Genomic DNA, 17,225 nt, shown 5'->3' with positions numbered 1-17,225 from the left:
GCCTTTTTTAATACATCCCTTTTATCTTACCAAGCTGTTCATTTTGGCTTACTCATGTTGTGTTCTGCTATCCTTTTTGATTCTTAGATTTTTCCAGGATGAAATACATTTTTGCTTTACAAGGCTTTCTTAAATGTACCTTCTCAACTAGTTTATTCCAGTCTGTAATAGCAGGGGCTTAAGTCTGTACTCCATGAAAGCTTTGAGATAGTACCTTTTATAAATACTGCAGTGAACTAGACTATTTCACTTTAAAGCTTTGATTGCTTGATGGTAGGTTTCAGCTTTGAACCCTCTTCTCTCTGTTTAATGATCTGCTTGGGTTGATGGACTGGTGCTGGAGTTGTCTGTGGTCACTGCTCTGGGTGTCACACAGGCTGCAGAGTGGAATGCTTTCCCAGAACATGCATGTGCATGGAAGGCCACTTAAAAAGGAAGATTTTTAGGCTTTGCCACTTTGTTGTTATTTATTCTCCAGTGTTCAGTGGTGTGTTTGCTTGGGCAAGAATTTGCAGTGAGTTTTTAGAATGCCTGTTTTATTTTCTGCTACATGCATCTGTGCTTTTTTTCAGCTGCCTTGCAGGAACTCCTCCTGTCAGATTAGCATGGTCTAGTGGTCTGCATCCAGGCTAGGAAAAGAGCCTTTAATCCCTCATCTGATGTTGAGTGCATTGATCCTCTCCTCTCCAGGATGCTGTGAATGACTGTGAATGTATGTCCTTGTTGACTGGCATTATCCTCCTCCAGAGAAGTTCCTCTCTCCATTCAAGACACCCTGATGTATAGATGTGAAAATCCTGTTTCTATGTTGATGTTCAAACTCATTCTCTCCTTCCTGGTCTTTTTGCCACCATTTGCCCCGAGAGGTTCCTCAGAAAGTGGAGATCATCTTGGCAGCAGAAATTTTCACATAGCCCTACCAGTCAGTACCTCAGTGTCCCTCACCCTCACTTGTCTCCCTTGCATTCTAACCTGAGTATTTTCCCCAAAGGATTAGTTCACTGCCTTAGATTCCCCCTTTGTGAAGCTAGGATGATGTTCTGTTCACGGGATTAGGTGAGGATTAGCTGGTGTTTATCAGCAACTTGCAGATAAAAGAAGTGCTTTGTTTACATGTGTATCTTTTAGAATATGTGGTCTTGATCACTTGGTAGTGCTCAACTCTGCATTAGAGAAACAACTGATGTAGAATACTGTTATGCAGTAACAATAATAATAATTGATAGAGATAATTACTAACACGTGTGTGGATATTTAGAAGTGAACACTGCTTCTTGAAAACTGAAGCATTTTACAATTTGAAAATATTCTGTCCTGTGCTCTTTTTATTATTATTGTTATTATTATTGCTACCTTTAAAATGTTTTGTATTAGTGTTGATACATAGGATTTTTTTAGACGTTGTGGAAATATCAACAATATTTCTGGCCTTATGACTGTAAGTACTTCTAAAGGTAGAAGGAAACCTTTTGAAAGGTCTTTCAAAAGTTACCTGCCTGTAAAGACAGTGTGCTGTTACCTTTCAACACCAAATATCCCTAGGTCATGAATTATAGTAGCTGGAAGCTGAAATTCAGTGTGTTTCTTCTGCTTCTTTTATAATTTCTGGTAAAAAGGGGTTTGCAGCAACTAGAATCAGCTAAAAGTCTTGGTGAAAATACATCTTGTTCTTCCCTAGCCATATTGGCTTTGTAAGGCTTTCTTGGTAACATGAACAGATATGACTCAGAAGACAAAGGGAGAACAACTATGTTGTGTAGGAAGTTAAAAAAAGGGATTTTTTGCCATTTTGTTTTGGCCAACACCACAGTCAAGCTGCAATGCCTGCCTTTTTGATTTTGTTTCTTTTGCTTCTTGACAGCCAGTGGAACTGGAGCTGGCATCCTGCATTGATCTTAACAATCCATGAGAAATCCAAGAGAGAACAAACAAGATGTTCTCAACACTATATGATATTTTTAAGTGTTGTAATTGCTAGTTTTCATAGGATCAAACTGCAGATTGCTAATATGGATTGTTTTATATTGCAATAGGCCAGATTAGATGAGTATTGCATTAAAATATTATTTGAATTGGTCCAAATTTAGATAATTTGGCTTTTGGAGGCCTTTCTTACATGGAAAACCTCTGATCAGGAGGAAAATGTAGTAGAAACTTGTTCTCAAAGTAAAATACAGGATGAAAAGTATGCAGCAAGAGGGGGGATGTGGGGGGCACATGATAAAATTCCACCTTCTTGTAGCCCATCTAATTACCTTCTTTATTCTCATTAAGTAGACCGCACCCTCAGGTCTGGTCCTTGTTCCCTGGGCTTCTGTTACTCTTGAGGGCTCTCCTCATCTCTTCCACCACCCTTACATTTTCAAAATTACCACAATCTATTCCCTTTGGAGAAAATTGCTTATTAGTTGACTGCAAATTTATTCTTTCATTCAACCAGCTCCTTTCAGAAAACATTCCTGTCATAACTTCCATGAGAATTTTTTGTCCATGACATCTTGGTTTTGAAATTTTATTGCATTTCTTTCAAGTTCCTTATGGAAGGAGCCAGTCCTTATGTGTTTTGAAAGGCCATTTACATAGGCCCCAGGCATTAAGTAGCCAGGCACAGTCTGTGTGCAATAACATATCTGTAACCTTTCAGAAACTTTATCTTGAACATACTGTCTTATCTTTTGGTCTGATTTCTCTTGGGTTTTATCCTCTATTGTAGCCACTTTCCCACATTTCTTAGTTTACATGAGTAAAATTAAAAATATCATCTGCTAGACTAACATGGAAGTATTTCTTAATGTATAGGAGAAGTTACGTTTTGTATCATACACTTGAAATAGTGTATTGAAGGAGAAAAGATTGTACTGGTAGAGGTTGTGTAAATGTAATGTAAGAGACTGAGCTTCAGACCACTAAAATTACTTGGAATATTTTCAACCAGCTTCAGTAGGAGTAGGAGCTAATCCAAAATTATTTTGACCAAGAAGATAGAATTTTATTCACCAGGTGCTTGGACAGCATCTTACTGTGTGCTGTACAGTAATATTTGATGTTCTGATGTCCATTCTGATTGTGATTCTTCTTTCCAGATGTTCTGGGAACATGAAATTGATGTGGTTGCTATTTAGATAGGATGTTTGCTCAGTGCTTTTTTTTACAAAATGCTGCTTTTCTACAGGCAGTGGAACAGAATCTCTGTCCCTGTGAAATGCTCTGCAGAATTAACGGTGCTTGAAATCTTGGGAAATACTCGGTGTCTCTTGCTGCCTTCTCTCTTCCTGTATCTTCTCCTCCTCAGTACACATTCTCCTCAGTTTTAGCTTCCAAGATTAAAATCTTCCCCCAATAATGTCTTGTGGGTATTACAGCCTTGCTTAAACTGCGGGCTCTGTTGGTCATGTCAGGTTGTATTCCAGTCATTTTCCCAGGAAATGCCCCGAGGAGCTCCATACAGCTCATTGGAAATGGTTTCCTATTCGTGTTTGTTACTACTGCCGTGGGATTGTTTAAGCATCCAAAATTTTGTTTTATTTTTAAAATCATCCTTTTGCACTGCTCTGACAGATTTGCTGTAAAAAATCGATGCTAAAACCTGGTTCCGTGTGTGATTAGGGTGTGTTACTTCCTCTGCCGCCCCAGCCCGCTCCGATCCCGGGAGGCAGAGGCAGAGCAGGCTGGAGCTGCAGCTCGGCCAGCACCGGGAGCCGCTCCAGGGTGGGATCCGTGCTGGGCTGGGCCAGGAGCCGCTCCAGGGTGGGATCCGTGCTGGGCTGGGCCAGGAGCCGCCCCAGGGTGGGATCCGTGCTGGGCTGCATCAGGAGCGGCTCCAGCGTGTGGGATCCGTGCTGGGCTGGGCCAGGAACCAGCATCAGGAGCCGCTCCAATATGGGATCCGTGCTGGGCTGGCCCAGGAGCCGCTTTAGTGTGGGATCTGTGCTGTGCTGGATCAGGAGCCTCTCCAGTGTGTGGCATCCGTGCTGTGCTGGATAAGGAGCGGCTCCAGCGTGTGCCATCCGTGCTGTGCTGGATAAGGAGCGGCTCCAGCGTGTGCCATCCGTGCTGTGCTGGATAAGGAGCGGCTCCAGCGTGTGCCATCCGTGCTGGGCTGGATCAGGAGCCTCTCCAGCGTGTGCCATCCGTGCTGGGCTGGATCAGGAGCCTCTCCAGCGTGTGCCATCCGTGCTGGGCTGGATCAGGAGCCTCTCCAGCGTGTGCCATCCGTGCTGGGCTGGATCAGGAGCCTCTCCAGCGTGTGCCATCCGTGCTGTGCTGTCTGGCTGCCGTTCGCACCCGCCCACCGCTCTCGCCGCCGCGCCCGGGCCCATGCGCCTTTTCAGGGGCTGAGAGAAGATGTCAATGAGAGGGGCGGGCGGGTTCGCCGAGCTGCTGGAGCAATTGATTCTTGTCTGCCTCTCTGAGCAGTCTGTCTGCGCAGCAGCACACGAGACGCTTTTGCAGGCTTTTTTTTTTTTACCCCGCTAATGCCGTAGTCAGCAGCTTGCAAAGGGACAACAGTATTAAAAAAGAAAAAATAAATAATAGCAGTCCTCTGTGAGCTGCAGTGAGTGCATAGACCAGAGCTAAATTTGGAAAGCTAAAGCTTATTCCATGCAATATTATTAGAATTATTTGGGTTTCCAAAGGCATGCTCACATACATGTATGTGTTGCTGTCCAGCTTTTCCACGTGACTCGGCTAGATCCAAATGCAGTTATTTATAGATGGCAGGAGCAGTGATGACATTATCTTACAGCACTCCAGTCCTGAAATTATAGCACTTGTGTGCAGAGAGAGGTGGCCGGGTGTCCTCTGTGAGAATTTAGGCAGGCTGCTCTTCTGCAAATGTCCAGAAGAAGAAGTAGTCACAAATAACATTTTCCCTCTTCCCCAATTCTTCTTAATTTTCAGACAGAGAAACGAAAGGTGTTGAAAAATCAGTCTGGCCTGTGATTTCTACTGGCTTCTTCCCTAGATGCTTGTAAAAAGCAATTAGCCACATTCATTTTTACACCTCTCCCCTCTTCCATAGATAACCTCTTTCTACCTATGTAAAATGATAAACATGCCCCTGAAGACAAGGAAACAGCAATTTCTAATCTGTCTAAAACTAATGTTCGTCGTTAGGCTTTTAAATAAGTCTCTTGCTGCAGCCCTCCGTGCTTGTAGCTCGGCTAATTGAACTGAGGCTGCTCCGCGGGCACTCGAGCCCCGGCGTGGGGCAGCTGCCGGCTCCCACCTCTGCAGAGCGCCCGAGCCTTGGGCTTCATGTGCCTAGGGAAAAACCAAATACATGTCTGGGGAAAATATTTTTGAGGAAGAGAGACAAGGAAAAAGAAGATTTATTAAAAAAAAAAGGATGAATACAAAAAAAAAAAAGCTAGTCGGGTTCACAGGGTGGTCACACAAAGAAATGCTTCAGCACAGCTGGGAGTGTGCAGGCTGCAGCAGAGCATGGGCACAGACAGCAGGAGATGGGGCTGCCTCAGGGCAGTGCTGCTGCTGAACACTTTGCATTGTGAAACTACAACTAAAATATCTGAAGATTGGGGTAGGGTTGTTTAGATGTTTCTTATTTTATGCCAGCTTTGGTTTTCTCTGTGGCCCTAATTGTAACAGAGCATAGATGATTTGCTTCTTTTGCTTCATTGGTAATAAATGAAATAAACATAGTGTATGTGGAGTCTTTAGGGGTACCAGAATGCCTTAGGAAGAGCATGCATGGCTCACAAAGTCTGCTCCTGTAATATTACTATATTTCAGGTGGGAAATGTTCATTAGCCCAGAAGACACAGCTAGAGGAAATGGAACTTTTAAGGATACAGAACCCTCCTCTTGCTCAGATTAGTTACCAAGTTCCCAGTGCAGCTTGGGAACAATTATTTGGTATTTGACTTTGGTATATTAATTGAATGTTAATTAATTAGGCAGTTCTCAAGAAAAGGTGATTAGTACCAGAGGAGCAGAGCAGGTTGCTAGTAAAGGACGATGACAAGGTTTGTGGGGTTGGTAGGACTCAGAGGGGAAAAAAGAGAAGTAATGACTCTGATGGAAAACTACCTCATCAACTGGGCAGTGAGATGGGAAGCATTGCTGCCTTGAAACTGCAGTGCATGCCCACGTCTGTCTGCCCTGTATTGTTTGAGCAGAAATCAGTTAAGCTAAAAACTGCTCTAGGTTGAGTTTCTGTTTCATGCTGTCCTTAACTGTTTTCATGTTCAGCACTTAGAGAGTGGAAGGATAGGGTTAGGGTACTTCTAGCTTACTTCTGTTCAACTACAAAGTTTGGATAGTATGAAAAATGGTCCTGTGACCCCCAACTTTGAAAGCAAGCAGTTTTGTTCCTTCAGCACTTACAGAGAAGTTGGCAAAGTTTGTATTACACTAGTCATACAAAAGTAAAAAAAAATCTGAGGACACCTGATAAAACATTCTTTTCCTGTAAAAATATAAAATAATGTAAAATTAAAACAAAAAGCAAGATGGCAGAACCAAAAAGCCTAAAGTTCCTAAAATAGCTTTTGGTCCTTCTGAGTTCTGGCTGTGCAGTGTTAACTTTGGAAACACGTTTCTGCTATAAATTTTGGTTGTGTGGTTTTTGTAATTTTTTTCCCCTCCTTGAAAGCCTCTCCAGATGTTTTACAGTTGTTGTTTGAAAATGTTCCATGGCAGGCACAGAGACTGCGGGCACAGAGCAGTAACCCCTTGATGTGGTGGTTGTGGTTTTTCCTTGCGAAAAGAGGAAGGTGTATGATCCCCTCTGTTCTGGGACTCTGTTCTGTCGCAAATGGTGTGACCTTCAGCACATCACCTGCTCTCAGTTTCTTTCATCTTTAAAACTTAGCCAGTAAGCCATGTAGCTGGATGGCCACTTCAGCAGTCTCCACAGGAGCTCCCCACACTGTAGCTAAGATGTCTTTTTGGGATAATTGTGAATACAAGCCAGATTTAAATACATTCCCAATGCAGACTGATTGAATTTCCTCTGTTCACAAACACAGATTTCATTTGATTCTAGAAGACTTCAAAAAGTCATCTGTGCTCTTAGCTGAAGAATCCATTCTCCCTAGATCTATATCTGACCCTTCCTCTGCATCTCCATTTATGGAAATTCCTCACCTTACCCCTTAGGGTATTTTAAAGCATTATAATGCTCCTAATATCTAACCTGTGTCTTTTTTATCTCTGTGTTATTGGTGTTTCTTCTGTGGATACACTTAATGCTTTGTTACTCAGAAAATCAGAACATTGCTGTCAGTCTTCCCTCTTGTAAAAAAAAAGCTCAAACCAAACCCACCAAAAGCCCTAATCCGTGTAATCATTTCTTGGAGAGTATTTTGATAGGTTTTTTTCTAATCATTCTGATTACTTTTCTCCCCCTTCTGTGGCTGTACATTGTGGTGGGGTAGTAAGAAAGAACTGTGCATTTCCCAAGCTTGGGTCCCACTCATGCAGCCAAGGAGACTGGCTGAGTGTGCTTTGGCAGCACAGCCCAGCTACTGCCTTCACTGGCCCTCTGAGCAATCTGGTAACGCTCATTTCTATTAGGGACTGTTGGTTTAATAGTTTGGTAAGCCTTAAGTTTCCTGCCATGTTGTGTTGTGTTCGGCTAGACCTAATTTCCTTTGTTTGTTTATGAGAATGTCATGTTAAGCAGTACTAAAGCCTGACTGAAATCAAACTAATCTACACTCAGGGTCTGTTGTCTGCTAGCATAAAGAAAATACAAAGGTAAGGCATGATTTATTTCTGAAAAGTCAATTTTGGCAGTTCCTCATTTTTTTGCTTTCCTCTTGGTCCTTTTGAATAATTTGGGTTAGGTTTCCATGACAGGAAGCTGAATCTCCAGTTCTGCAGTTATTCCTTTCTTTCATTTAAGAGTAGACACCAGATTTTCCCACTTCCAGACTTCCATCATTGTGGTGATTGTGCAGGGCTCTCTTTGTGTTCCAGCTCTTGTTAAATTCATCTGTTGGGTTTTTTCCTAGCACTTTCAGATGTCAGTAGTGGTATTAGCTCAGGACTTGTTTACAGTAGTAATTGGAGGGCTGAGGATGGATTAAATGAAACTGAGCCTCTCACCTATAGGTCACTGCTTTATCTGTAGACAAAGATGGGTTCAAGTGCGTCAGTCTCATTTTTCAGATGTCTGGATTATGTATGAAATCTGTTGATGACTAGCACTGGCATTACAAAACAAAAGCGTACAGCAGTAATGAAAGATGCTGTTGTTTGAAGTCTAAGCAGTGAAACCAACAATTGGATGAGTAAGAAAACAAGCAGTCTAATGCTACTGGAGTGCATTTCCTTGCACATAAAAGCCTTATCCAAGATTCACTTGCTGGTAGCCTTTCACCAGTGTTGTCTTCTCTTTATATAATGGGCTGTGTTTTCAGATGTAGCAGCTTGGGCAGAGCTAAGCCTCAATGAGATGCTTACGTATTTTATCTGGATCTGTACAGAGTGTTTTGTGCTTGCCAAATTGAGCCATTGTTGCTATGTTTTGTAATGTATTACTTCAAAGTTAATGTAGTGAATCTGGTAAGATCCTCTGCCAAGTTTTGGCAAGTGTAGAAGGAAATTAGGGAATCCCAGTTCCGCTGAAGGCATGGGGTGAGGATAGCAGTATTCAAATCTGTGTCTCCAGCATGTGCTATTCCAGTTGGCAAGAGCCTTTGGGGAAGCCTACATATATATGTGTCTTGAGAGGTATTTGTGGAGAATTGAAGATATGCCAAGGCAAGCTGGACCCATATTCACGACCAGACTTTGTACATGGTGTCAGTCTCATGCAGCAGTCCTGAAAGCACATGCTGAATAACTCTCAGGTTTGCAGTGTGTTTTATTGAATAAAACCTCTGTTAATTAGTGTGATACTACATTCAGTTTAATTAGGTGTTCCCTTCATTATCTGTTTTCCTACAAACCTGCGTGATTTTTTGTTTTTTAATTGTAATACATAATTGCATTATAGATCCTACTGGGGCAGAGCTGTATATTTCTGCAGGACACAGCTGTAGCTATAGTAATGAAGGAGACATTCTTGATAAAAGGCACTACTTAGATATTAGGGTTAGAAATGTGTACCATGCCCTGTTCCACAGCGTTGAATTGTGGCTGTCAACTTTGTGTTCCTGTTGTCATTAGCAGGGCAGTTCATGCCTCCTGAATGAGGATCTGTGCCAGCTGCCCCCTTGCTCTGCTGGGGAATTCAGTTCCATGCAGTTTGCTGTGCAGTTGCTGGGATGAGGACTTTTTAAATCCGTGTGCCTTTGTGGGGGCTCTCTCCCTACAAGGGGGCAGGTTTGTGTTGGCACTTTTTAGATAAAATCAGTCCATTTAATCCAACTTACTTGGACTTCTAAGCTAACATCACTGATTTTGCCTGATGGAGAAGAATAGCCACAATCCTCAGGTGCTCCAGAAAAGCAGCCAGCTGGGTGCAAGCCTCCCAGGATGAGGTGGCAGCAAACACCTGGGAGTAAGCACTGGCTCTGTGCCGTGGGCTGCTGTGTGCAAAGTGGGCATCTGCTGGCATGATGAGATGCCAGGGAGAGACAGGCCTGGGAGGAGGGGTGGACTCCCTGGGAACTGCTCTGAGTCCACGCTGAACAGCCAGACTGCTGAGAAATCAGTACTTTTGCTTTGTAATTGGCTTTGTGTATACTCCTTTTGTGCTGTCAGTGTTGAGGCAGGCTCCGAGCAGAAGCTGGTGTAATGACGGGGTAGGGCTCCTCTGTCACAGGGTTAGGCCACGGAGCAGTACCCTGAGAGAACTGCAGAGGAGGGACAAACACAAATCTCTGCTAATGGACCCTCACATCCTGGGGTTGTGGCCTTGCTTTGCTGCCCTGACCGACAGGTGAGCCAGCCACTGCCAGGCTCTGCTGGGGTATGCAGGGAGGAGAGCTGCAGGAAAATCAATCCTTGAAATAGTTTGACATGAGCGGTTTCTCCCTCTCTCCATTTCCTAGCTCTTTAAAAGCAAAATGGCTTTTAAAACACATGGAAAACATCTGATTTTCAGTTTCACAATATTGAAAAGATTCCATCCTTTTAATGCAATTGACCTTATTTTTCTGATGCTGTCAGCACATTCAGCTTTAGGTAGTTAACATTTTCAGTGTATTTTTCCAAACGTGATATAATCTCCATTTTTCTATGTAGAAAGAATAACTCCTCTAAAATAACCAAGACAATAGTTATTTCCACTCCTCTCATTCTCTTCTCATTGCTGCTTCCCTTTCCTCCCCACCAAATTACCTCACTGGATGCTTTATAAAAACTGTATTTAGATTGCAGTCTGTAGAGGAGAGAGCAGAAAGCACTCAGTAGCTCTGTATTCTACTTATCTGGAATTCTCCATGTAAAAAAATACAGACTTGTTTCTAAAAGCAATATAAAATTAATGGATATGATTGGTGAAAAATTCTGTATTTTCTTACTTATGCTGTAAATATCTTTTCAGCCAAATGCATTTCCTTCTGAGACATGAAAGCAATCTCTTGAGATGGTGCTGAACAGATAGTTCTCCAAATCAAACTCCTCCTTTTTTCCTAATATTTTCATTGCAGCGAATAAGAAATACGGATCTGCCAGTCTGCCTATTGAACTATCTACTGCAGCTTAACTGCAGCAAGGAAGCAGTAATCCTATTGTGCTCTTCCAGCAGTCTCCCGGGAAGCAGAAGGCATTGAAATTACTGAGCTGTTGTCCTATCCCCTCCTCACCTGTCTTTGTGGCTGTAAATATAGTGTCTGCCTGTAAATAATAGTTTGCTGCACCTTTAAGCACATTCCCTAACAAGAGGCAGCGATTTACTGAGGTGATAAGCTGTAACTAATACTAGGGTATCATAATGGGTAAATAGATTAGCACTGTGCTTCTCTGTATTTTGCTTTCTAGGGAGCTGCAGCTCCTGCACTCGAGGTGCTTACTGTGGCACTTTGCAGTGCCAGAGATTGCAGCTCCCAGGGTTGGGCTGGGTGCAGCTGGGGAAATGCAGCAGTGCCTCTCTGGGGTAGCATTTACTGCACACCCTGGTTGCTTTGCTTTTTCTGGTCCCTGGCCCAAAAGGGGTTGTCATGGGCTGTACCAATCTTCTGTGCTATGGCTATAAAATTATGTTTGACCTGCATCATCAGCATCCATCATGTAATATTTACAGGTATGCCAGCATCATTTGTTGTCAAGAATTATTAAGTGGGGCAAGCAGCCTGGGCATGATCTGTGGCTTCACCCTGCTCAAGCTCCTTGATTTTCCTAGTGGAAGGGCCCCAGCACTTAGAAAGCTGCTGTGCTTCTGGGTGATGGGCAGTCGTGGCTGTGAGGGATGGAAAGGTGCCACAGAGCAAGCAGTGGGGGCCTTTCTCTCTGTACTGCCTGGCAGGTTTTCGACACAAAAGGGCCCTTACAGGAAAGGAGCAGTACCAGGGGATGTGGCCGGTCCTAATAATTGTGTCGCAAATCTTGTGATATTTGGCATGTTCTTAAAGACTTGGCTCCTAGAGGCAGGGGATTAAATAACAATTGCTTCCTTTCTCTTTCAAGCAAGGCTTAGCTCTGTGGTTGCAGAGAAATGCTTAAAATGTGATTTGGGCTGACTGGGAAAAAAAAAATTGCCTTTCAGCCTTCTTCCCCTTCCTTGTCCCCAGGATCCCAAAGTGGATACATTGCTATGTCTTATGATTTTTTTCAATGAAAGAATTTAAGACTATTGGACACATCCAGGAGGACATCAAGTGGTGCCAACTTTGGGTGCGTGGGAGTATTTATAAATTTTTTAAGGAGAGGTCAGTCACATTCTGTGCTGAGACCCACTCTGCGATGTCTGGTCCTCTTCAAAGAATAGAAAAACAAAAATGGGACTGGGTAGCAGCAAACTGAATATCTCTGAACTGATTTTTTTCTCTTGCTTCCTTAGGGAAACCCCTTGGGCTAGTTGTAATTGAAATTTCTCTTGTTTTTAAATCTGTATTTCTGCTTTTCACAAATGTGAAAGCTGAGGCTGCTCATGTCTGTGTTGGTTTCTTAACGCAGTCATCATTAGCAAATCGGTATTGATTTATTCCTATGGAAATAGATCAGTGCTAAAAGTGAAAAGCAATCCCATTAAGAATGATACAGGTTTTGCAGATGGAGAAAAGTAGGTCAAATATTGCACCAATCATCCCAGAGAGTGTCCCTTTAAGCCAAATAAATGTGTGAATACACTTAAACTGTCAGTACGTTATTTGATTGCCATTATTCTGTATCTTTTTGCATGAGCTAGCAGAGCCCTCTATGACTGAATGGGGGTTGAAAGAAAATGTCAATTTTGGTGTATTAACCAGGTTGTATTTTACACCTGGGCTGTGTACAGGGCTTCTTGGGGGCTGTGTGCACATGTAAGGATTCTTCCTTTCCTCTCATTGCAACAGTTGAGTTCAACTTAAGCAGGAAAGGCACATCATTGTATGCAAGGGACATTGTAGCAATGCAGCAGAGGAACACGATTTAAATCTGATCATTAAACTGCCGCAGCAAGGGGCTGCGAGAGACGGTGTGGATGGTCCATCTGCAAAATCTGTGCTCCTGTTGTACAAAGAGGAGGGGCCGAGGGGGAGAAAAAGCAGCTGCTTGGCTGTGCTATGAGAGGGTGAGACTGACTGTTGGCACCATCTGTAGCTGTCCTTTGTGCTTGCTGCTTTATCTGTTCATTATAGTATGATACTGAAATTCTCGTGCTTTGAGTGTAAATGAGTTGAGATACGCCTAATACTGTCAGCATAAAAAGCAGTAACTAAGTACACTAAAGATGAATAGTGTAATCTGTAAATTCATTTTGAGTTTGTTTTATCTTGCTTGAATAGCCCAGGAAGTGATGTTCTCCAGAAGCCAGCTGTACCAGATGTGTGTTGGCAGGGTATATATTCATCTTACCGAGCAGAGCACTGGAGGTGGATGGGGCAGGAGAGATGGGAGGCTGCCCTGTGTGTTCCGTCAGAAGGGAGCAGACTCTTTTAGAGGGAGGCTAGAACAGGTCAGAGGGGAACTGGTAACTCCTAAGGTGGCTACAGACAGCTTTGTTTTCATTCCATGCACAAGTACCAACACAGGGAAGAGAGTGATTATTATACATGGTACATGAGTTGAAATGTCCCGAGGGAGGAAAGGTTGAACTATAATGAGTGCTGATAGGGATGAGTAAATTTCCTCGGTTTTTACCTGCAAGCTCTTAGTTTCTAAAAACATGAGTCCTCTCCAGATAACTTGTAGAATAAAACCATCCAGCTTATCTTGAGAACCTCTTTGTTCTTTGACGGTTTACATTTTCACTTTATAGATCTGCATACTGGATATTGGTAATAATAACAACTCATTAAGATGTTTTCTTATCTTCACCTCACCAAAGCAATGCTCTCATTGGCATATTCTTTTTCCGTGAGTTACACTGCTTTTTTTTTCCAAGCAGGTTTGGCTTTTGTTTGCAGATTCATGCCCTCAGGTCCTTTGGGTTGTTGCTTTTTATCTTACTTGTCAAGTGCACATAGGTGTGCAGAAGGAGCAACTCCCTTCTCCCATCATAGCCTCGTCTAAGATGGATGATTCTGTAGTAATTACACTCGGCTGTGGAAGTGCTCAGCATCCACTATTACTCATCCACTATTACTCCGTGATGGCTGCGTTAAGTGTTCAGCAGAACATTTTGTTCGTGTTTCCCGAGCTCAAGTGGCCGTGGGCAAGGGAAGAAACCCTGTGAGGCAGGAATTTCAATCTCCAGGCGGCTGGAAAGGGGGAGGGGGGCCTTTGTCACTGGCACATTAGTAATGATATGCCAGGGATAAAAGGTGAGTATAATTTGATCAAATGCTTGTTGACAGATTCCTTGGCTAATAGAGAAGCAGCTTAGACTGACACTCGTTGCTGGAACATTTCACAGAGCTGGAGGGAATGCTTTTTGTAGGCTCCGTGTGAGGCTGACAGTTTCCCAGTGACCATATTTAGTTACATAAAGAAACGATGGCCCCCTTTTGTCACAGCAGAGCTCTAAAATGCCTCCCTAAACACCTCTCTTGACCTTCTGCTTGATAAATGCAATAAAATTGCTGCCTCTTCTTTGTCCAAATGCAATAAAATTACTACCCCTTCTTTGTGCTAATGTGTGATTAATTCACAGCAATGGTCCAGGCAATAAGTATTTTTCTTGTGTGGCCATTTAACTTAAGAAAATCCTGTTGTTTCTTGTACTGAAAAAACATACTTGTGTGTGGTTTTGGTAAAGCAGGTTCTTTTTTTCTGCCCCACAAATATGACTTTACAGTTAGTCTCTTGGAATTTGTTCTGTGTTAACAGTGCATGTGAGTAGCTGCTGAGAAAAGAAGATGGTGTACCCTGAAATGATAGTTAGCTACTGCTTATGATTGTTATTTGGTGAAAAGACAGCCATTAGAAAATTAAGACATGAAAACAGGAGCCTCAATTTTAGAGGATTCTGCACTTGTCTCTTGTAAATGAGCAAGCCTGAAATTACATCTAGAGTTTGTTACTACCCTAAACTGCTATGGCAGCTTGGGTTTTCAGTAGTCTTCTGATGCTCACCCATCCATATAATCTGTTGATTTGTGTTCAGTCTGCAACACCTCAGGAAGGCACTTAGTTAAAAATTAAACATGAAGCATTTTTTTTTGTTCTGAGGGTTTTGTAAAGCATCCTTTAAAGAAGAAAAAAGCCCAAGCACTTCCACTTGAAAAGTTGATTTCTTTCCACTACAGGATTTTTCAATTAGTCTGCACTTTGTTCCAGTTAAACTCCTCACTGTGTTCTCATACCTGGCTGACTTTTTACCAGAGCTACTTCTGATGTTGGAACTAAAGAGGCAGCTTTAAGGCTCGGGTGGATGTTGCTGGAGGCTTTGGTGGGGTGTCTTGGCTGGGTGCACTCATCACAGCAGTGCGGTCACTTTCTGGAGCTCTGCTTACTGCAGAGTAGGTGGTTTCTATAGCAGGGCCTGGTCTTTCCTGAGTGTGGGCGCATAAGGGAGAGGCCACATTTTCAGGAATAATGACCCCTTTCATGTCTTTAGAAGGAGTTGCAAGCTCTTCTTCCCTCTAAAGAATCTCTGTATCTTCATAGTTCATAAGCGTGATTTTCCTGTAAGCACAGAATTACCCTCATTGACTACAAGATTAGGCACATAATGGAAATACACATTTAGGGGTTGTGCTGGGTCAGATATAGATTTAAGTGCCTAACTTTGTATCCATACATCATTCTCCTGTTTATCTATTCAAGACTGGTAGCTCATAGCAGTTTTGGAAATTAATTTGTGCACATGGGTTTCTCTCCAATTAATCTTATAAAAAAAACCAGCTGAACAGAAGAGATCTTTTTTCTTTGCTCCCCTCTGTAAATGATGTCTTCTCTATGTTTTTGTTATATTTCTGTTAGTGTGAAATGGATTAGTCTGCATCTTACTTCACTTATAACAGCTATCCCATGTCCTTTCACTTTATCCATTCTTCATCTCTGTGCTACTCAGACAAGTTCTCTTGTGCCTCCTGGGCTATGCAGAAGGTTTGTAACTTGAGTAAAAATGTTCTAATGATAGTGTATGGCAATTAGAGACTCAGTTTGATAGGATAAAAGTGTAAGCGGTGGTTCATGGCCAAGCTTTGCACTCATGGTGTTTGTCTAGGTCGTGACTCCTGTTACAGTGGCTTGCACCTGCAGGGGGCTGTGCTGGTTCCTCAGATGTGTGCTCACTGCCATTTGTTCTGTTTGCACAGCACTGCTTTCATCGTGGTGTGAGGAGCTGGGACGGCTCTTGCTGCTTCGCCACCAGAAAAGCCGGCAGAACGACCCTCCCGGGAAGCTCCCCATGCAACCCCCCATGAACTCTATGAGCTCCATGAAACCCACCCTCTCTCACAGGTGAGTGTGGGCCCAGCCCACAGCACTGCAGGCTGGACAGCGCGTTGTGAGACAGATCTGCTCCTTGAAATGCTTGGTACCACTGTTGGGGGGAGCGACACTGTTCCATGCACCGCTCAGCACTAGGGACAACAGGGTATCTGTAATTACAGCAAGCACTAAAGAAACTCAGATTTTCTCTTTGCCCTGTGCATGGTGACGTGACACCTCTGTCTTCAAATTTGTACTCAGATCAAGTGGGTGTGCTTTCAAGCTTCAAGTCATGCCCTAGAGATAAACTTGTACCTCATGTGTCTCATCAGACACTTGCCTGATGTTTATTCAAATACAATTGGCTTTTTTTGATGTTGAAAACATTTCACCAATGTTCTGTGTTTTAATCATCATTGGAAATGTATTGCACGCAGAACAATTGTACTGTGGGTGTAGCCATAGATCAGAGGATGTCCTGTACAGTCTTGTATCAGATGAGGATCAGACAGCACTTGTGTTAATTTAGAGAAAACATGGATGTTAAAGGACACTGAAAGAAGATGATGTGAAGCCTTTGATTACCAAATTCTGTAGAGGATCACTATTTGTAATTCTTGTCTGCACAACCTAGGTCAAAGCAAAAGCTGGAAATCAAGTGTAGACAGGATTGAGCATCCATTCAGTGCTTTATGTTTCTGGGAGTTTTTTTTTTGAAGGCTTTCTTTACCTCAGCATCACATCAAAGAAATCACGAATAGTATTAATTTGTTTTATGTAGTTTTTTTGTTAGTAAAGGACTATGAGAATTTAATGAGTCTAAATTCCTTGTACCTAAGTTTTGTGATAGCCTAACTAACTTGAACTTTTGTGTTAGAGTGGAGCTTAGGGACATCTTTGTACCAGTGCATTTGCATATGCAGATTTGTCTGAAAACAGTTTTTGGGGTTTGGGGTTGGATAGTTTTTCATTATTTTTGCTGCATTTATGGGAAACCCATGCAATAACTATGCCTTTTATTTCAGCCCTTGAGAATAAATGAAGTCCTTTTTTTGAAGTATAATTAATATATAATCACTGGCTTTTCAGAGTACCTAGATTTCCTCTTTTTTAGTTGCTTATGAAATGACTGATTGTAAATGCATTTAACAAAAAAAAACCAAAAAAACCAAAGAAAACGTAATATTTTAAAATAATTTTACACTTGGGAGAAGCTTTTCAGAAGACAAAGTGAAATTAGTGGCTAGTCTGCAGAGAGTGTGGTGCAGTATATGTGCTCTCTTAGGTGTAGTTTTGTAGTTTTTAGATGCCTGATTCTCATTTGACCTTTTAGCCTCTGTTCCTCTAGAGTC

At 42.5% G+C, this 17,225-nt stretch overlaps 1 protein-coding gene across 9 annotated transcripts in view; it reads left to right on the top strand.

The window, feature by feature from the left end:
- ZMIZ1 (zinc finger MIZ-type containing 1) overlaps nt 1–17,225 on the top strand; it is a 338,520-nt gene that overhangs the window by 271,573 nt on the left and 49,722 nt on the right. For all 9 annotated transcript variants that reach the window (XM_030951382.1, XM_030951384.1, XM_030951380.1 and 6 more), the window contains one exon: nt 15,759–15,903. In XM_030951382.1, the coding sequence (XP_030807242.1) occupies nt 15,759–15,903 (145 nt within the window). The remainder of the gene's footprint in view (nt 1–15,758; nt 15,904–17,225) is intronic.

Source organism: Camarhynchus parvulus, chromosome 6 (assembly GCF_901933205.1).
Source record: "Camarhynchus parvulus chromosome 6, STF_HiC, whole genome shotgun sequence".
NCBI lineage: Eukaryota > Metazoa > Chordata > Aves > Passeriformes > Thraupidae > Camarhynchus > Camarhynchus parvulus.
The sequence above is the reverse complement of the archived record's forward strand: the minus strand, read 5'-3'. Positions and strand labels throughout refer to the sequence as shown.